Below are 22,077 nucleotides of genomic sequence, written 5' to 3' on the forward strand. Positions count from 1 at the left end.
AAAAGGTTCAATCTGTGCAAATGATGATAGCACCCACACATACACGAATTGCAGTGTGGGGGTGGGGGGTGGGGTAGGGGGTGGGGGGTATCATATTTCTGCTGAGTCAGCAAAAAAAATGCTGACGCAAGTGAATTAGAACCGGCATAGCTCCACTACTGATATGTTTCACTGCTACTAACCGGCGAGAAGGTGTGACGCGAGAGCGTTACGCAAAGATAAGGACGCTAAGCAGGAAAGCTGAAACGTTTTGATGACGAGTAAACGATGGAGTGCTCTCGTTTTTCCCGCTGTTGAACATTTAGCCATGTCTCTCTAAACATTCTCGAAACTCAACACAAAGATCATGAAGTTGAATGAGACGCGAATGGATAACAACCAGGTCATCGATTTAAAGAGTTACCTTAGTCGATATTAATCAATTTAAACGTGGTATGAGAAAAACGACAGCACTCTTATGACAATGAAACATGCACTAATATAAGTAGATTCGAGAATTGAACGACGTATACTGTCGATTGAACAGCGAACACTATTCGCTACTTGGAAGGTTTTTGCGACTTATATGTACCTAGAAGCAGGTACCAATTCTGCTCGCAAATAGTTGTTAAACAGCTCGCGAACGGTTTACTAATGTTTTTTCCCAGCGTAGACCTATCATAAATTTGGCTAAAATTCCGGTACAGATGCACATACATACAGCCAGTCAAAACCTGCCATGCTGGTTACAAGTATTATTGAGTGTTACGCCAAGATGTGAACGCTAAGCAGTGAAGTTAAAACGTTATGATAGAGAGCATTCGGTGGAAGAATATAAGAGCGCCGGCCGTAAGAGGCGGCAGCTTGAACCATGTGCCCAGCTCGATCGAATTGTTGGGAATTTCATTCGGACGAGTGTAAATTTTTAACATAGGATATGTTCGCGGACTCGTGTTTAAGCAGTGCCGCAGTAACTCCTCGGTTTGACGCGCATACAAGGAGATAGACGATAAGATAGGCTGTTTGACTCGTCATTCTCGTTCTGTTTCTGCTTCAACGAACCCGTGATCGATACCTCTTATCGGTAACGATTCTACGTGTAGAGTTTAGACTGGCAATTCGCGCATCTCCAACGAGCTCCTTCGATCGGTCCCATATAGGGATTGATCCACATCGAATAGAGATCGGTAAACGAGCACCGCGGTGGTAGAGAGCATCGGCTGTTTTGAAGTTTCCAAGCGACCCTGCCGCGTATACTTTGTTCATTTTTCTAAGCAGACCAGGATCGACGAACAAGAAATCTACTACCCTAATCAGTAACACAATGGACAATTGATGCATAGATATCAACAGTGAATATAACTTAAAAGACAAAAAAAAAAGGATATATATATAATATACTATCACGTCGAAAATGTTAATGTAGTACATTTACCGCTTGTCTCTTTTTTTTATAAATTGTTCTGTGACCTTCATTTCATTGTTAGCATTATACACGTGTTATTCTGTTAGCGGAAAACATTTTGTCTGATTTCCCGGTGTAAGCGGCCTTTTATATTTTCACGGTACATTCTATAGGGAAATGATCTGAGCCCCTACTGTTGTCCAGTTGCTTAGTTTTTATAATGTTAGCTAATTTGGCATGGGAAATAATTAGGTCCAGATTGCTTGGCCCGTACTTCTTATTTCCTTTATGCGACTGTGTCTTTGTATTGAGCACTTTGTAATCGTGATCATTGATAATCTTCAAAAGTATCCTTCCGGCTGCTTGTGATTTAGCACAGTTCCAGGCAACATTGTAGGCGTTAAAATCACCCGCCAATATACAGCACTCGTGACTGTTTAATTTGTTAAAGAAATCCCTCCATTCTAATTCAATGAGTGGTTTACCTGGCGATCTGTAGCAAGCAACTAACAGAATTTCCCGTCCTTCTGGAAAGATTTTTATTCCCAGAGACTCTATGTTGTGGTCTCCACAATGAATTGTTGTTGAACGTTCAAATGGAATCGCGTTTCGTATGAAAAAGGCAATGCCGCCGCCTTTCCTCTTACATTCATGTTCTCTATCTTCCCTTATTACATTGAAACCCTCGATGTCGAATTTGTCTTCAGGCTTTAGCCAAGTCTCTGTTAAAATTACTATGTCATTTTTCTGACAGATTTCTCGTACTGAATCTTTTTTAGCCCTCGCACTTCTGCAATTCCACAACAGTATTTTCAAATTGCTTCTGGACATTGTTTAATCGGTTGTTATGCTATTGTTATACTATCTTATACTATATACGAATGTAAAGTGAAATGAAAGATGAAAATCTGGGCATTTAAAGCAAACGCTATCCGATTCCCTTGGTATGTCGTATGAATTGGTCTCGTTTTGACTTCTTAAGTAGAGAATACATCTCCCTTCCCTTTGTTTTATTGGCATTATGAGTTTTCTTAATCACCGTTAGCCCGGATATTCTATTACCTGTAATAGCGCATGTATATTTCCCGGTTTTGTTCAAGCGTTGTTTTGCGCTTATGATTTCATCCGTCCAGCAGCGTCCGAACATTTCAGAGACTCGTGTGGCTTTTTCGAAAATTCGTAGACTTGTCAATAATATTATACTTGTAACGAGTATGGTTGGATTTGACTGGCTGTATGTACATTTGTACCGGAATTTCGCGAGCTGTTTGACAACTGTTTGCGAGGAGAATTCGGATTAGTGCTCCAATACGTTGTAACCGTACATTCGTACAGTTACATAGTATAGTACAAAGTAGTATAGATTTTTCTTGGGAGATCGGAACTATAGCGATGGTACGTGCTATCCCTACTTATTCATCATAGTGGAGCGCTTGCGCGGATACCCTCCTTCGAACGCCGGATCGAAGGCGCTCAGTGTCGATCCATCGATCGACTCTCTGGTCCCAAACGACAAGCAGAACGGACGCTTTCGCCTACGGCTCTCTTCCTAGAGACAACCGTAAGTCTACACCGTAAGTAGACACAGCAATTCGTGACTAGAGCCCGAGCTTGGACATCTCCCTTTCATTTAGTAGTGGTCTTCTATCTTATACTCGCAAAGTGTTGCTGAAATAGTGAATACTGAAATTGTATTCTGAACATAATACCTTGCTCACATCGTGCGATGAACGATATTCAGCTGTAAAAACGGAAAATAAACGACATAATTTCGCGAAATAACTCGTCCGTGGCCGCGAAGCGGTTAATGATGATTCATCTCAAGGTGGAGCGTTTGGTGCGACGCTAAGGTGATGATGACACGATAAGTTAACGATGATTCGTCTAAAAATAATGCGCATGCTTACACCAAACTCGTGTCATGCGTAATGCGGGTGTCAGCGCGCCGTAATTCAAGCATTATCGATCAAGATGGAGCGATTTGATGGGGATTTCATTCGAGCCCGGTGTAAGAAGCGAGTTGTCGACGACGGGGCATACGAGTCGGCTATATCTACAAAGATTACGACTGAAAGCATGCGAAAACCGCGTAAATGGCGAAAGCAGGCGGCTGAATCACCTCCTGTATCACGAGCTTCGAAACCTCCACCGAAAACGGCAGCCGAACGTATGCGGAAAATGCGACAACGACGAAAGCAGCAGGCGGTTGAATCAGCTTCAGTATCACGAGCTCCAAGACCTCCACCGAAAACGTCAGCCGAACGTATGCGGAAACTGCGACAACGACAGAAGTAGCAGGCCGAGTGTGGCGATGATGGTTGTCTGGATCAGAGATTGATCGATTCCTGCGCAGCATCGAAGAAGCTCTTCGCGGAGTTGTTCTTGTCTAACGAATTCGGTGTGTTGTGCAGTATCTGTGATCGTTTGTGGTTTCGTAGTGATGTCACACATATTTCAGGTCTCCGTTTGAATCGGGACGCGAAGTTGGAGATGTTGGAAAAGGAGTTTCCAGGCGAAAATGTGCGCGAATTTGATGTGTATTGGCTGTCGTGATACGGTCAGCAAGATGCGCATTCCATTGTTGTCGCGCTCGAATGGTTTTCGGTACCCGGTCTTCCCGTCTGACTTACCCCTGTTGAACTGTATAACTGAGCGTCTCATTTCACCGCGATTGCCGTTTATGCAGATTCGTCGGCTTCGATACGTATATGGAAGTAAGCGCATCGTTGAGCAAATCGTAAACGTTCCGGTTGACGTAAATGAAATGATTTTAATGCTTCCGCGGAATCTCGAAGACGATCAGGCCATCAACGTGAACATTCAGCGTAATTTGCTGCAGAAGTCGTTGCACCTGGAGGAATATGTGCAAAAATGGACTGTGCGAGCGTGGCTTAGGTACCTAATGAACAAGCCTTTGTATAAACTATACGATGTCCGCTTCAATGAGTCGTTCTTCGCAACAGACGTGCCAGCCATCGAAATGTCGGAACCTGTAGATTGTGCGCAGAGAAAGCAACGAGATGTTGAAGAAACGCCGATCGAGCGTATATCGCTCAAGCAAGTGTCAGACATTGATGTACTAATAGCACAACAACGTACGATGTTATGGTCTGAGGAGAAGTATCTGGCTCTTGTGTCAGGGCAGTTGAAAATCCCCCCTAACACGCTCTTCGATAAACATGCAGAAGAGCTCTCGTTTCCGAGTATATATCTCGGTGAGGCGCGTTCGTTCAAGGACCGCGTAAAGGTTACGCCGTTCATGATGGCGAAGAGTGAGATTAGACGGCGGGATTGTCGTGGTGCGACACCGGATCACGTGTTGTACATGGCTTTGAAGATCATGCGGATTCGGATGCAGGGTATGCGGCACTTATTCAGAAATGTTGCTGGGATGTCAAATATGACGAGAAAAATGATCGAGGACAAGCAGTACCTGGAACGCACTGTCAAATGCGACATGTCCTTCCTGCGTACCGTACCAAATTCCGCCTTGTACTGGTCTCAGCGTAAGCGTGATGTGTTTGCTATGCTTCGTCAACTTGGCAGGCCAACGATGTTTCTGACGTTGAGCGCGAGTGAGGTGCGTTGGCCGCACCTTCTGCGCCTGCTATACAAGACGAAGCATGGACGGGAGTACGATGCCGACCCTATGAAGATGGACAGTCTTAGTCGCGCTGAACTCGTTAACGACGACCCGGTCACTTCTGTCCTTTACTTCGACAAACTTGTCGATATGCTTATATCGATCTTGAAACACAAGGAAGGTGCGTTCGGAAAATATCGCGTCAGGGATTACTTCAAACGCATCAAGTTTCAGCATCGTGGTAGTCCGTACGCGCATATCTTGCTGTGGTTGGAAAACGATCCTTGCGAGAAGGTGAACGAGGAAATGCCCGACACGCTGGCGATGGTCGAAAAGCTTTGCTCGGTGGATCACGCGGCTCTCGAAAATCCATCGAACCAACTGCATAAACATAGGTTCACGTGTTTCAAGGAGAGTGCAAAGAAGTGCAGATTCGGTGCGCCGTTTTGGCCGATGTCTGAGACGCAATTTCTCATACCGATGTGCCACGAGGACAAGCACCGGGCGGATCTAAAGGAACGTTATGACCAAATACATTTCAGTTTGGAGCATGCGGAGTACAAGACGATGAATGTATTCTTCGAGGATAATGAGATTAAAGACGGACACGAGTACTTGCGCATTCTTCGGGCGGGAATCGATAGACCGATTTTGCTGTACAAGCGCACGCTGGAGCAAAAGTGGACGAACGTGTACAATCCATGGATCGCGTCGGTCCTCAACTCGAACATGGACTTGCAGTTCATACTTGAAGAGTACGCGTGCGCCGCGCACGTCGTTGAGTATGTAAACAAGACGAATCGGGGGATCAGTAACCTGTATCGTGAGCTCCTCAAGCTGAGACACGAGTACCCAGAGAAAGATTACACTGATTTGCTGAAGGAAGTTGGGCTGCAGGTTCTCAATAGTGTAGAGATGAGCAGTCAAGAGGCGGCATGGTACTTGTTGGGCCTCGGTATGTCCCGTTCATCGCGCGACATTAAGTACATTCCTACGGTGTGGCCGGAGGAACGAACGAAGACGAAAAGGACGAGGAAGCAACTCGAAGAGGAGAATGTTGCCGACGACGATATGAATATCTGGCATGAATGCCTTATCGAGAAGTACGAGAACCGTCCGGAAGAACTCGAACAACTGACGCTGGCGCAATTCGTAGCGTATTACACTCCTGGCACGAGCAAAAGGCGCGAGTTCGCGCGGATAATCCGGTATCGGGGATACGCCATAAAAGATCTTCTGAATTTCAAGCGAGAAAAGGTGCTCCTTCATTATCCGTTTCGTAACGAGATAGTCGACATCCTCGACTGTAACAAATTTCTTCAGCTGTACCAAGACCATGAGCGGGTGATCTTCGAGCGAGACAAGGAATTTGATTTGGACCTGGATGTCAATGAGGTTATGAGACGTTGTGCCGAAATGTACGAGGATTACGAGGGCGAGGAGAGAACGGATGAACGGGCGCAGGCGTTCGTCGAGAACAAGCGCGTTGAGGGTGGTGATGCTGACTTCCCTAACGCTGCGGCGAACGATGACGACATTAAAACAATACACACGACGAAGCTTCGTGGAATCATCAAAAAGAGAGAAAACGTGATGTCAGAGGAGGAATACTATCGTAGCATGCGTTGCACGAACAAAGAACAACGTACGTTGATACTCGAAAGTATCTACCGGTACATTAACAACAGTTCTGAGCCGATACAGATCTTCTTCACTGGTCCAGCTGGATGCGGCAAGACGTTCACGACGAAACTTCTGATGGAAACCTATAATCGGATAGCAGGAAAAAAAGTGTCGATCTACAATGCATATATCGCTTGTGCGTTGACAGGCAAAGCAGCTACGGCGATAGGTGGTGTAACGGTTCAGTCCGCGTTCAAGATATTCAAGGCGCAGTATGGAGGTTTGCAACCGGATCAGCTTACTTCCTTTCGATTAAGCCTTCGTGGTGTTGCCGCGATCTTGATCGATGAAATCAGTATGATTGGTTCCGATATATTCCACACAGTCAATTCTCGGCTACAACAGATAACGGGCAACGACGACAAACCTTTCGGAGGTCAGAACATTATCTTCTGCGGTGATTTGCGCCAACTACCGCCCATAAAGGGAACGCCGATATACAAACGTTACGGTAAGCGGATTAACGGCGAAATGCTTTGGCAAAGGCTATATTACTACCCACTCATTCAAATAATGCGTCAAAGCAATATACAGCTCTCCATGATTCTAACGAAAATTGGCAATGGTGAGAGCTTGAATCTTGAGGAAACGATGGCGATCGAGAAGCGCTTCATCGACGAGGATGCTGCGCGCCAATTGAAACCATCTGCAATTCGTCTCTTTCTGCGGAATGACGACGTTTCTCGATACAACGCCAGCGTGCTGAAGAAGAACCGCGACACTGTGACGTTTACAGCCATAGACCGGTACGAGGGGTACCGCAGTAACGAGCAACTGCTGAGTATGCAGACAAAGGTGCAGAAAATGAAACTAAACGAAACGTCGGGGTTACCATGTGAGCTCTCGCTACTGATTGGCGCACCGTACATGATCACGTCGAACATTGATGTCGTAGACGGGCTGGTAAACGGAGCGATCGGCAACCTTATGTACATCGAGTACGACGAAAACGATCCCGATCGATCAATCAAGCATCTATGGTTCGATTTCGGAAAAGGGAAGGTTGGTCAGCTGCAAAAAGCAAAGTGGGAAACGTATATCCGCAGCCACAAGAGCTTACAGGATAACTGGGTCGCTGTGAGGAAGCGTACTATCGACATTACGTTCAGTTCCAAGGCGTTGACATGCAGACGGCAGCAATTTCCATTGCTAGAGGCGTACGCATTAACGATTCACAAATCACAAGGCGCTACGTTCGATGAGATCGTCTATGAATACAGCAAGTCGCACGTGCAGGAGTTAGTCTACGTCGCGCTGAGTAGAGTGACGAGTCTCCAGGAATTGTACCTGACAAACAAGAACAAGCATTACACGTTCTACCATACGAGGGGAAATGTGAACAACGCACTAAGTAGCGAGTTTCGTCGGTTAGAAAATCACCGTCTGCCCACAGTGACTGACGAGTGTGAAAAGTTCTTGGAGCGTACACGAGCTAATGATTTAACGCACACCACCCTTAACGTCCAAAGCTTAAAATCGCATAAATACGACGTTGCGCAGGATTTCCTGCTCAAGACGACAAAGATGATGGCCCTGAGCGAGACATGGATGGATAACAACGAAATTATCGATTTGGAAGGTTATCATTGTATAAATCAATTCAAGCGTGAGAACGTACGACCTGGAGGCGTTGCACTGTACGAAATGAATGACAGTGAACTCATGGCTAGGAAACATACGTTGGTGAAAGTGGACGCGAAGATAGATTCTCGCGTTCTGGCCGTCGAGCAATGTGGTGATATCTGTGCGGCGGAAGCTTGCATCAACCGACGACAGGTACTGATCGTCGTGTTCTACATCTCGCCTGGTACCTCGCTCCAAGACACAAAGGATTTCTTCGAGGTGAATCTCCTCGCGTACAACATTCGAGCCGCTCAACTGTTTGAATCGTTGCAGCTTTGTGGTTACGACAAGCTACCAATCATCATCAGCGGTGATCTTAATTTGAACCTGCAAACACCGGAGGGTCGCGATTTCATCGATTTCATGGAATGCTCGCTGAATTTAAAGCTGGTCAACGACAGCAGCAAATGCACGACACTAGGTGGCACAACCGTTGACGCCGTCTTTACACGATACATGGACAACGTCCATTGTCGAAATTACGTGAATTATTTCAGTTATCATCAACCCATTCTCTGCACCACAAACGAATCGTTTAATTCACACGATAAAAATTTCAAATAATATACGTATCTTATGCGAGCGAAGCTTTAAATTCGTTAAAGTCGTACATTTCCTGATTTTGTCGCAAAAAGCGATCCATTGTTCTACTGCACCTTTGCCGTTTCTTCAATAATTTCGCGCAATACAGATCATAGAATTCATGTAAATTCTTCAAGATGCCTGCTCTTCGGACTCGATTATTTTGCGAAATATTCGCGAAAAACTACGAATACTACTACATTGGGTTTCGCCTACGGTAAACCCTGGATAAATACCAGAGAAATTGGGACCTAAGCATTTCGTATATCTAGTCAAGGTGTCGATTCTACGTTTATAAACATCGCACATATCACGTCGAGGTGTCGAATTTTGTCCGGACACATTGTACATATCCAGGCGAGGTGTTGATTCTGCGTTCGTACACATTACTTATATGCAGCCGAGGTGTCGATTCTATGTTGTTTATTCTATTATTATTCTATTATTATTGTTTATTTATTCTGTTATTATTCTATTATTACTGTTAGCTTGTAAATTATTTTAATTTTCAATAGGAAGAAATTGTCCGGTTTCATGGAAATCACGGGCTTTTCCTAACATCATAAAGCACTTAATTTGCAGTCAATAGTTCCGCAGCATATTCTGAATAAATTAATAAATAAATATAATTGAAACTATATCGTGTATGGTATCATTTTAATCAGAATTGTACACGCGTTTCGTCGTCGTTAGAAAGGAGGCGATTGGAAAACTCCGTGATTTTAAAGAGGTGTCGGACGTTAGGACGATGCGGTTATCAAGAAAGAGCCGGAGTTGGTTTTAAATGAACTAAATGTATTTAAGCTCGTTGTTTGCGACGGTTGTACAAGGTTGATAAACTCTTAATGCTAAGTTTAATAAAACAAGAAACTTTAAGAACAATTTTATGTATGTCCGCGTATTCCCGAAGCGGAAAGTTCGAAATTTCGGAGGGAAGGCGAAGCGCGATGTTTCGGCGAACGAAGACTGGTTAAGAATAAAGATTAAGTGGTTAAAATCAACCCGCTTAAATATTGAAGAGTCCCCTTTGTTCCAGGGGCCGCCCATCACCTCTCCGCCGAACTCGTCACGCTCCGTCGGCCAGCCGAGTCGGCAAAACGGTAGCGAGGTGACATGTAAACACCTGGTACAAAGGGGAAGACTGTTACGTTATTGTGGAACGGTTTAGATTCTATACAAAGCCTATTATTAGATAACCAAATTGATTTATGGTAGGCTATTTATGGAATCCATAAGCGATTAGAAGTCGTTAAAGGTGTATTGTGAACCTTAACCGTTTTAAACTAAATAAACGACTTTCAAATTTGAAACGTTCGGTTTTCGCTCGAACAGAATACTACAATATTTATTATAATGTATATTACTATTTTTTATTATCCTTTTATTTTTATTTTAATAAATAAATATAACTGAAACTATATCGTGTTTAGTATCATTTTAATCAGAAAAATCTCACAAATGCGTTAGAAGTAGTTTCATTAAGAAAAGGTCAAAAATAAAAAAATGTTATCGTTGACTTGGTATTAGTCACACCGATATTACGGTTCGGATCATGTTACACGGCTTCCTCGCCGAGCATCTCGGTTCGCCAACGGGAAACTCCCCATGTGGAGGGGATAGCCACCTTGCACTTGTCCAGTTGTATGCGATTTTATAACTGGTTTTTGCCGCAATATTATGCCGCTAGTGAAACGGGTGCTAAATAAATAGCGCTGCACTTTGACTAGTAAATAGTTTATTAATACAAGAACCGCTTACCGCGGAGGTTGATTTATTACAGGTTATTGTTCGCGTAACACGGTCAAACTTCAACAAAACTGTACTCGCTCGCTAAGGATCGTTTCTATAATATTTCTAATCGCCTTTGTTGTTCCGGCTGTTTTATAGATTCCGGTGGTCACACGGATTTGTTTCACGGAGCTCCCGAGTGCCAATTAGAGGGCTCCGTGACCTTTTTATTACCTTATTTGGTAATATGTCTCGCGATCCATCTGTGTGTAAGTGCCTGACACTCTTCCGTGCCGGGCCGGAGAGAGGGGCGCGGAGGCCGGAATCAGGTCTTTTTTCGTCTCCTCGTTCGACAGTTTTTGCAGTTTTTGCCCGATTTAGCGCGAGACTGTTCTAGAAAGGCTTTTATTTTCTAAGATTGTTGAAACGTGTTTTCGGCTCTGTATTTTCCTATAGCTACAATAAATGTACAATTTAAATATTAACAATTTAATTTGTTTGTAGTGTTTCCTTTCGCAAACACCAGTCAATTTTTTCTTGCACTTATCCAAGCTTTACTGTATACATACCGCGGTTATGTGTGCGTCGGCAAGCGACCCTCGCTTATAAAGGCGGCCGAAATATTATTTTATCTTAACCTAACCTAATCTAGATATGTAAATAACGGAAAAGAATTATATTTTGTCAACATTGGTATTAATCATTGTGCACTACAAGATTGTCTGCCGTCCGTACGCGGTATTTTATTTTTTCTGTTATTTATACGTCTAGATTAGGTTAGGTTAGGCCAGGCCTGTCCAAGTAGGGGAAATCCACTTCTGAAACACATGTTCCGGTTCCCCTTCCAACGCTGCTCCATCAAGTAAGATGGGACAGTTCCGACTACCGTCTCTCCGTCTTTCCTAGCGGCGGTACTGTTCCCTCGGAGCGACGGTAATCGGAACCGTCCCATGTGTTCTGCATGGTGCATGCTGCAACGATTCAACATGTGTTCCAGGAGTGGATTTTCCCTACTTGGATAGGCCTGTTTTACGGTATTACGAATTATAAACGAGACGATACGATGACACAAACCATATTATAAAGCGACGCGAAAAAGAGTAATATTAATTACGGACGGTTTAAAAACGGAAAGAAAAAGGGTAGAATTTTTAATAGTATGAAGAATTTTAACGTATTCGTATAAGTCTTTGGCGCGGAAAACGCGAATCGCACACTCCCGGCACTCTGCCGTGCTTCGCGAAGGACTTTACCAGGCAGCTAATTACGACTATTTTTCACGACAACTCTATCTCTACGCGAACACGGGCTCCCCGTCACGTACCTATGACTTTTCGACGAAGAGTGATTTGCCTCAGTTAAGAGTTCGACCCGCTATCGGTACCCCAAGGGGAACATCATTTGGTAAATCATGATACGCGTCGAAGGAGAAGGCCCGCCCGTATTGGTTTGCCGCGGCGCGTTTCCCGAATTCTCATTCCTTCTTGACCTTTCTTTCCAGCCTTGTCTAATGTTGTCTATTCCTTTCTATCTTCTCTAGCGCTACAACGATTTTCGTGCGTCGCAATTTTGTTGGGATCCGGGTGAAGAACGATCGCTTTTAAAGTATAAAAGTTTATTCGAATTGTTCTCAATGACACGCCGAACTCAACTAACGCAATTTACATGAATAAGAAATACGCAATGGAACAACGCAAGTCCTTCGCTTGGTGGTTGAATCTTAATTCTGAGTCCTGACCTATTGTCACAATATATATGTGTGTCTTCTTCGCTTAGTGGGGGAGGATGACTCTAGCTCTTGATGCGTGAGAACGGAAGCAAGACTATCGCTGATGAGTCGGAGATCGCGGAATTGGATGGTGGGACATCCGGCATAGAGTTCAACGAATTATTGGTATTGGATGGTGGGATATCCGGCAGTGAGTTCGACGAATTATTGGTATAGAATGGTGGGATATCCGGCAATGAGTTCGTAGGGTTATCGTTATCAAATGGTTGGTCTTCCAACAATTTCTAGAATATTCGATGACGTATTCTAATTTCATTTTATTTAATATTTCAAACGACGAGGTTATTACGACTAATATACTGATATTGGCGGAACGCTTTCATTAACGGTGTTCATCTCGCGTTGATTAGGTTGTTGCTAATCATTCAGTTCTATCGTTATTCGTTATTTGCGTTTTACGGATTTACGTGATAGAGAATACGGTGGTCTATAATCTATCGTTAGTTAATTATTGATTGGCAATGTCGCATGTATTTCGACGCAAGGCTACGCGTATTAATTGTTAACATATTCTAAAACATTACTTTGTTCAAACGCTTGGCAGATTTCCGTTGCCTGGTAATTGTTACAATACATGTTTATTGCCCTAGTCGACCCTTGTTCTGAACGTTCTTGAACGTAGGTCGTCGTTTTCGAATTCTCAGTGTTGTCACGCAAACCTCTTACTTCGTTCGATCATTCTTTCTTTCATACATTTCAATCAGGTCGCTTTTACGGTTTTATGACGCTGCATTCTATTCTCGTGTGGGCTATTACAGGTAGGAGAGGTATCCGGCTAATCGAAGTAAAAACGAAGGGGGTGTCCCACTTGGACGTCGACCGATTGGACGCGTGTCTTTTGGACGCCGCGCCGTTTGGACGCGGTGCCGTTTGGCTTGGATTGCAGTTTCCCGGGTAATTGATCCCGACTATTTTATCGGATAAATCAAGGTCGAAGAAGAAGTGTCCCGAGGTCGATATCACGTGGCGTTACAAAGTTATGGCCATTTTAAAAAATCACAATTTTTCAAAAATTTTCCAATAATTTCGAATCCAAAAAATAACCTAACCTAACCTAACCCAACCCAACTTATCAGCTAGAATAGCTAACCTTTGAATTAGCTTAGCTCAGTTCTCTTCAGTTTGTAATCGTACATTCGTACGTTACATAGCACAAAGAAGCATAGATTTTTCATGGGAAATCGGAACTGTAGCGATGGTACGTGCTATCCCTTCCTTTTTGTCATAGTGGAGCGCGTGCGCGTATCCCCTCCTTCGAACGCCGGATCGAAGGAGCTGAGTGTCGATCCAGCGATCGTGACTAGAGTCGAGTTCGGACATTTCCCTTTCATCTTGTGGTAGCCTTCCATCTTGGGACTCAGCACCCTCGAAGGACCGCTCTACACAAACACGGTAAAACGCAGTTTTGCCTGTGCTCTGGCAATTTTCACATTGCAATTTGGAGGGCCGTGATCTCGCTCTTGGCAGTCTTAAATTCTTCCTTGAGTACACTTTGTACGACAGGAAGAACGTTGACAGATTCCGGCAAATCCACGGTTATCGGTTACTCTTAAATTCACGTATTTCAGTCTGCAAAGGAGTCGTGGGTCGGGACTTAGTGCGCGACTTTCTCATCCTTTGATTGTGATTGAAATCGTGAAATCAGTGCCACCGTCGATCTGAGGTTCGCAGGTGAAAACCTCGCTGAACCGGAAGTATCCTCGGATTCCACTGACTCGCCATTCTGTGATTTAAGAGACGCGTAAAGTCAACATTTCGCAGCACGGTTAGTATATTCAAACGTTCCTTTTTGTCTACGCGCTCCACGATCACGCGACCTTCGTGCGTCGTGATTTCGGTGTATGTTTCCTAGCCGAATCGAGCGAACAATAACTCGTCCTTGGTGAAATGCGTTTAAATCGTAGACGACCGACGGAATTTTGTAACCGTCGTGTGTATATTACCTTTCGCATTCCGAGTAGAGTCACGATTTCGCGTTCTGACCTTTTTCGTTATATTTCCTGACAGATTTTTCACACTGAATCTATTTCAGCACTCGGACTTCTGCAATTCCACAACAGTATCTTCAAATTGCTTCTGGACATTGTTTAATTCATGGATGGCTTTTCAGCATGCGGTCCAAATTTCAAAAATAATATTTCCTGACGAGCCACGCATCTAATTTTTGTTGTTAATTAAAATAAACCAGCAAGCGTGCTACAGCTTCGACCACATCGTCGCTTCCCAGTAGGTGCAATCGTGGTCAAACGCTTGCCTGGTTTAATGTAAAAAAAACAAGAAATAGATATATTTATTTTTTTGAAGAAAACAAAACATAACTGTGAATCAAACATATTTATTAGACAATTTAAAAATATTTAAAAGTGATATATCTGACTTTGTTTTGCAGAATCAAAATTGCATCTTTGATCTCGATTGATGTTGTCGCTACAAGCAAAGTTTTCCAAATGAACATCAGTAATTCGTGTTCTCACTTGTGATTTGATATGCTTCATGCAACTAAAAAGCTGTTCACACGCATAAGTGTTTCCAAATAGCGAAACCATCGACAGAGCATGTTTGTAAAACGCAGGATATTTATCCTTGTCCAAATACGTTTTATAGAACTCTTCCAAACCGTTCAATCTGCCGCCTCTCGCGGCCGACGCTCTTATATTCTTCCATCGAATGCTCGCCATAATAACGTTTCAGCTTCACTGCTTAGCGTTCACATCTTGGCGTAACATTCAATAATACTTGTAACCAGCATGGCAGGTTTTTACTGGCTGTATGTATGTACATTTGTACCGGAATTTTAGCGAATTTTATGATAGGTCTACGCTGAGAAAAAACATTAGCAAACCGTTCGCGAGCTGTTTGACAACTGTTTGCGAGCAGAATAAGTACAGGAATTGGTAATGTTCGCTGTTCAATCGATAGTACACGTCGTTTAATTCTCAAATCCACTATTATCAGTGCATGTTTCATCGTCATAAGAGTACTGTCGTTTTTCTCATATGCAGCTACACCACGTTTAAATTGATTAATATCGACCCAGGGTAACCCTTTAAATCTATGACTTGGCTGTTATCCACCCGCATCTCACTCAACTTCATGATCTTTGTGTTGAGTTTCGAGAATGTTTAGAGGAACATGACTAAATGTTCAACAGCGGGAAAAATGAAAGCATTCCATCGTTTGCTCGTTATCAAAACATTTCAGCTTCGCTGCTTAGCCTCCTTATCTTTGCGTAACACTCTCGCGTCACACACTCTCGCCGGTTAGTAGCAGTGAAACATATGCTATGTTAAAATTCGTGCACTTGTCGTAACACTGTCGCGTCACATAATCACATCTTGGCGTAACATTTTCGCCGATTGTTAGCTGTATAACATATCCTATGGTTAAATTACCACCCTCGATGGAGGACAGTGTAATCCAGACATGTTGCGATGATTTAGGTTACGCGGGTTAAATTATGCTAGTTTCCGAATTTGCGAGATGAAGTTAATACAGGGTGTTTGTCCCAACATGACGACTTAAAATAACTCGTAAGTTACTCGTTGTAACTCGTTGTAATTCGTTGCAAGCAAAAGTTGCTTGGTATCCAGGGGAACATGCACTGCTCTAATTTGTTTTTTATTATCTTACATTTTCAGTGAGATATTATGGTCACCTTTAGTTTTTTAAATGGAATGTCTAATATTTTTTTTCTAATTCGGATGAATCATCTTTTGTGTAAAAAACTGGTGTTCGAAGTGTTAAGTCGTGTTAAGAATCACGTTGACTGAGCGTATTTCCTAACAGAAAATTATTGATTTCAAAATAACTCAGTAATTATTCAGTTTAAATCCCACTTTGTATTAAGTCCTACTATTTTACACAAAATTTGATTATTTATTCAAATCTGAGAAGAAATATTAGACATTCCATTTAAAAAACTAAAGGTGATCCAAATGTTTCGCTATAAAAAGTAAGGTAATAAAAAACAGATTAGAGTGTTGGTTGTCTACCGGGATACCGAACAACTTTTATTTGAAACCTTTTTTTCGTACAACGAATAACTTACGAGTTATTTTAAATCGTCTTGTTCAGAAAATCACCCTGTATATGGGCCATTCCACGCAAAGTGATCACACTTTTTCCCGCATGGTCTTGGATTTTTGTTAAATTTTGTAGGCTTGTAGAACCCAATGTACGAACAAAAAATCGATGTTGTTCCTCGATATTGTTTAAACTTTCCAAGTTATAAGGACTGAAAATTTAGGGTCACTTTTTTTTCAAAAAATCATAACTCGGAAAGTATTATAGATATCGACATGCATGAACCGGCATTTTATAGGTAGAACTTCAAAGTTTAATAAAAAAATTACTACATGTTTCAACGCAATCTTCAAATTGTTGTAAACATGGCCTGGACAAGGGACGAAGTATGGGGGAGAGTTTTTCTTCGGAATGGAAACGTTTTAGCCTGTACAGGGTTAGTTGGAAGAACGAGACGAACCGAGTCAAACAAGTTTGCGAATAAAGAGTTTGCTTTACATTGTACATTTAAGGTTTCTGTTTTTTTCCCGATTCTCCCTTACCCGGGTCATTTTGATCGATCTCGGATCCAACATTTGGCGACCGTGACAGGACTCGGGGTCTTCTGTTTTGAATCGGGAAGTTTTGTGTGTTATTTCGTTCCCAGTCCGGAAAATGGATCAAGCAAAGAGGAAAAGGACTGTGCAACGCGGTTCATTTACGAATGCCTTGAACAATTTTAATGAACAGTGTGCGTCTATTTCTGATTGGGAGAGCTTTACAGTGACGATTCAAGTTTTAGAAGAGAAAATGCATGAGTTAAACGTGACTACGAGCCTCATTATAGGCGCTCTATTTGATACGCCGACGACGTCAGAGACTGATTTGTGCAAGGAATCTGAAGACGCAGATGTATATAAGAATAAATTTTTGACTACAAAGTACCAGTTTAATGAGCGGTTAAAATCGAGAAGCTCAACTGATGTTCAAACAGTATTACCAGCGGGAGCAAATGAGGTGAAGAAAACTTATAAATTGCCACGGATTGAATTGATCAAGTTTAATGGAGGAATACGCGAGTGGTTGTCGTTTTGGAGTCGATTCAAAAAGATTCACGAAGACACAGATATGGACAGAGAAGATAAGTTTCAATATCTAATACAAGCTATAGTGCCCGGTTCACGCACCTCGGAATTAGTGACAAGTTATCCGCCAACTGGTGAAAATTACGAAAAAGTTATTGACAGTCTAAAAAATAGATTTGGCCGTGAAGATTTGCAAATAGAGGTGTATGTGCGTGAATTATTACAATTAGTTTTACAGAACGCGATTTCGCCTACAAGGAATATGCAGCTATCGACGTTGTATGATAAAATCGAGTCTTATTTGAGAGCTTTGGAATCGCTGGGTGTTACTACGGACAAGTGTGCAGCAATGCTGTTTCCGCTAGTCGAATCTTCGTTACCTGAAGAGTTGCTACGAGCGTGGCAAAGGAGTAATGCTGTTCAATATATAATACATTGGCGCCGCATGCGGATAACACGTCAACGCAGTCTCAAGATCGACTAACGCGGCTTATAAAGTTTCTGGAAGCGGAAGTGCAAAACGAACTGCGAATAACGATGGCGGTAAAAGGCTTTGATTTAAAAGTGAGTGATAACAGTGAGGCTAATAGACGAAGGAAACCAAGTACATACCACGATCATAAAGATGTCCCCAGCGCGGCAGGTCTGCTTGCTACGAAAGTTCGCGAAAACCTTTGTACATTTTGCGGAGGTAAAGATCACGTTGGTGATAACTGTTTCAAGGCGAAGAAAATGAGTCTTTCAGAAAAACGGGAAATGGTTAAGCGAAAGAATACTTGTTTTTACTGTTTAAAAATTGGGCATGGTGCTAAGATGTGTCGCGTGTATGTAAAATGTGCAAAGTGCTCGTGACGCCACGTTACAGTGATGTGTCCGGCTGAGAGTTTCGAAGGTGATAAGGGTAGTTCCCAAAAGATTGTGACGGACAAGGGCAACATACCGAAAGAGTGTAATATGGCTAGTGTTTGTAATGATCCGTAAGTTTATTTACCAACGCTCCGTGCTAAATTAAATAGTGAAACGACTGATTGCATTGTAAGAGTTGTGAACGGATCTGCGAGGAGCATTTCCAACGAACTGTTCGCAGGAGTCCCGGTGGTAGATACGTAGTAGCACTTCCGTTCAACGACAAGCTACCGCAACTTGGGGAGTCCAAATCCAGGGCACTGAAACGCCTGTTGGCTTTGGAACGCAGGCTGCAGCACGACCAAGGTTTATCGCAACAATATCGGTCTGTACTGCAGGAATACCAGGACCTAGGACACATGTCAGAAATACGAGACACCGACGAAATCAGCGACGGGTATTATCTACCCCATCACGGGGTCACGAAGACTTCCAGTGATACCACAAAGTTACGGGTGGTGTTCGACGGATCCGCTGCAACAACAACAGGCGTTTCGCTTAACGAGACGTTACACGTTGGGCCGAAAGTTCAAGACAATTTATTATACATACTCATAAGGTTCCGAAGTCACCGGTATGTCTTGAATGGCGACATCGAAAAGATGTACAGACAATTTCTGGTCCGCCCCGAGGACCGGAAATATCAGCGTATCCTCTGGCGTGATCCTGCGGGTAATTTGAAAACATACGCATTAAACACGGTTACCTTTGGACTTTCCGCCGCTCCGTACTTGGCCATTCGCTGCCTCTCGCAATTGGCTCAAGACGAAGGACACCGATTTCCTGACGCCGCGCAGAATCTGGTAAGGGACTTCTATGTGGATGACCTACTAACTGGAGCATCGACGGTGAAGGGAGCCCTGGCCTTGCGAGACCAAATGATCCAGTTACTAAATTCAGCCGGGCTACAAATTCGACAATGGGCCTCGAATCACAAGCCACTCTTGCATGGATTACCCGAACAGGACATCAACAAGAGGCTTCACCTGGGGGAGTCCTCGACAATAAAAACACTAGGGGTTGTCTGGGATTCCACCGATGACACAATTCAGTATTCCGTGACCAATGTCACGCTCACAAAATCCGTTACCAAACGATCCATCAGTTCTGTCATCGCACGAATTTACGACCCGTTGGGCCTGCTCGGACCAGTTATAATCGTCGCGAAGATTTTATTGCAGAAGATCTGGACAATGAAAATCGACTGGGACGAGTCGCTGCCAATGACCGTACACACGGAATGGATGCAGTATTGTAAACAATTGCCATTGTTAAATAACATTACGTTTCATAGGAACACACTCATCAACGAACCAACATCCGTCGAACTACATGGCTTCTGTGATGCCAGCGAACGAGCATATGGGGCCTGCATCTACCTTCGATCAAGGAATGCCGATGGCCACTATCAGGTTGAACTCTTGCTGGCAAAATCTAAGGTGGCTCCGCTGAAAACCCAATCAATTCCACGATTGGAATTGTGCGGAGCGGTGCTCCTAACTTCATTAGCCACAACAGCACAGAGGGCTCTACATATCACCATCAACCGCACCATCTATTGGACCGATTCCGCTATAGTATTACACTGGCTACGAACATCGCCACACCTACTTAAAACCTTTGTCGCGAATCGAGTCGCCGAAATCCAGAACAACACGGACGTCAACGACTGGCGACACGTCCCAACCGCAGACAACCCCGCAGACATCATCTCTAGAGGCCGATCACCTGAGGAATTCCTACAACCATCGATCTGGCACCATGGACCGAACTGGTTACAAGAAGAGGAAACACACTGGCCTTCCGGAAACATACAATGTCCAAACGATCTTCCGGAACAGAGAACCGTCGTCTGCTTAACCACTACTCGTCCTGATGTCAATTTCATTGAACGATTTTCGTCATGGGGAAAATTAATCAGGGTCATCGCATACTGCCTACGGTGGAAACGCAGTCACGCGGCAAAGGGAGCATTCACAGCTTCAGAATTAAGGTACGCCCATGATGTCATAATCAAAACAATACAACGACTTCACTTCACTGAAGAAATGAAGAGGCTAATAACAGGCAACGGCCAGACATTAAAGGGCAGGCTTCAACGTTTAAATCCGTTCATTGACCGCGACGGACTTCTACGAGTCGGAGGCCGACTGAAGAATTCATTCATGCCGTTCAGTCAACGACATCCGATCATCCTGCCGAAGACCTGAGTCACTGCATTAATATTAGGAAATGAGCACCGTGCTCAATTGCATGCAGGTACTCAGGCCACCCTTTATGCGGTCAGACGACGCTGTTGGCCCATTGACGGCCGAAACCAAGTCTGGAAGGTCGTAAAGGCCTGCGTCCGCTGTTGCCGAGCACAACCGCCGCCGGTGGATTACATCATGGGTAACCTACCTGCAGCCAGGGTCACGGAATCTCGGCCATTCACCAATGTGGGAGTTGATTATTGCGGACCCTTCTTCATAAAAGAAAGAAAACATAGAAACCTCAATCGGGTTAAGGTTTATGTTGCAGTTTTCGTCTGCCTCGCCGTAAAGGCGGTCCATTTGGAGCTCGTCAGCGAATTAACAACTGAGGCTTTCTTGGCGGCCCTCAGACGGTTTATCGCTAGAAGAGGATTTTGTACGGACCTGTATTCGGACAACGGTTCCAACTTCGTCGGGGCAAACAACGAGTTACGTGAACTGCGCTCACTACTACAATCTGACGATCATCGCGAGAAGGTCACCACCTTTCTCGCAGAACGCGCAATCAACTGGAACTTCATCCCTCCATTGACACCTCACTTTGGAGGATTGTGGGAAGCTGCGGTGAAGTCATTCAAATATCATTTGAAGCGCGTTGCAGGAACCGAATTGTTCACCTTTGAAAACTTCAACACCCTAATTATTGAAATTGAATCCATATTGAACTCTCGTCCACTCACTCCAATTTCATCAGATCCAAACGACCTCCTGGTTCTCACACCTGCTCATTTCTTGATCGGTGACTCTTTGACCAGTTTGCGGGAGAGAAATTTCAGAGACACTCCATCGAACCGCCTGTCCAGTTGGCAACACGTCCAGAAGGTGAAGCAACACTTCTGGACCAGATGGCACCGAGAGTGTCTCAACGAGTTGACCACCCGCAGCAAATGGACAACAGGAGGCCACGCAATAAGGGAAGGTACCATCGTGCTGCTCAGGGAGGACAACATTCCCTCTCTGCACTGGCCACTGGGCCGAGTCGTCAAGGTCCATTCCGGTTCCGACGGCATCATTCGAGCCGCCACCATAAAAACGGCCAAAGGTACGCTAGATCGAAGCGTAAAACGACTCGTTCCCTTGCCCGTCCAGACAGACCAGGATGAGCAGATTATGGACTCTCATTAATAACTTTAATTTAATTTAATGTAACTATACGTAGATCATAAGTTCCTTTTTAACTACTTGGGTCATAATTGTACTAGCCATTCTTAGACCATTAAACCTATACCACTATACGAATTCAGACATCTACACGTACACTATCATCATTTGATCGATGCCCTCTCAACGGGGGGAGGATGTTTCGAAGCACCGCGAATTTATAATTACAACCGTCAATACACAATAGCAATCATTGTCAATCAACAACCATCAGGTCTTCTTATCGACGGTAACAAACACACTGCAATTAAACTGAAGCCTGTTCAATACATTCAGCCTACCTGGCAAGGACTAATCAA

The 22,077-nt window shown here is 43.8% G+C and overlaps 3 protein-coding genes across 5 annotated transcripts in view; 2 read left to right on the top strand and 1 right to left on the bottom strand.

Annotated features, from left to right (window-relative positions):
* The window catches only part of LOC143305497 (uncharacterized), a 743,008-nt gene that overhangs the window by 436,444 nt on the left and 284,487 nt on the right, over positions 1-22,077 (bottom strand). The window lies entirely within an intron of this gene.
* Positions 4,149-6,941, top strand: LOC143305536 (uncharacterized; the record flags this gene model as incomplete). Its single annotated transcript, XM_076689566.1, has 1 exon — positions 4,149-6,941. A coding segment is annotated over exon 1 (2,793 nt), but the record flags the coding sequence as incomplete, so codon positions are not given.
* On the top strand, positions 6,919-10,117 carry LOC143305523 (uncharacterized). The gene has a single exon (XM_076689543.1). It carries the CDS (start codon positions 6,948-6,950, stop codon positions 8,835-8,837), a length of 1,890 nt encoding a protein of 629 aa, XP_076545658.1. The 5' UTR covers positions 6,919-6,947; the 3' UTR covers positions 8,838-10,117.

This window comes from Osmia lignaria, chromosome 8 (assembly GCF_051020975.1).
Source record: "Osmia lignaria lignaria isolate PbOS001 chromosome 8, iyOsmLign1, whole genome shotgun sequence".
Classification (NCBI taxonomy): Eukaryota; Metazoa; Arthropoda; class Insecta; order Hymenoptera; family Megachilidae; genus Osmia; species Osmia lignaria.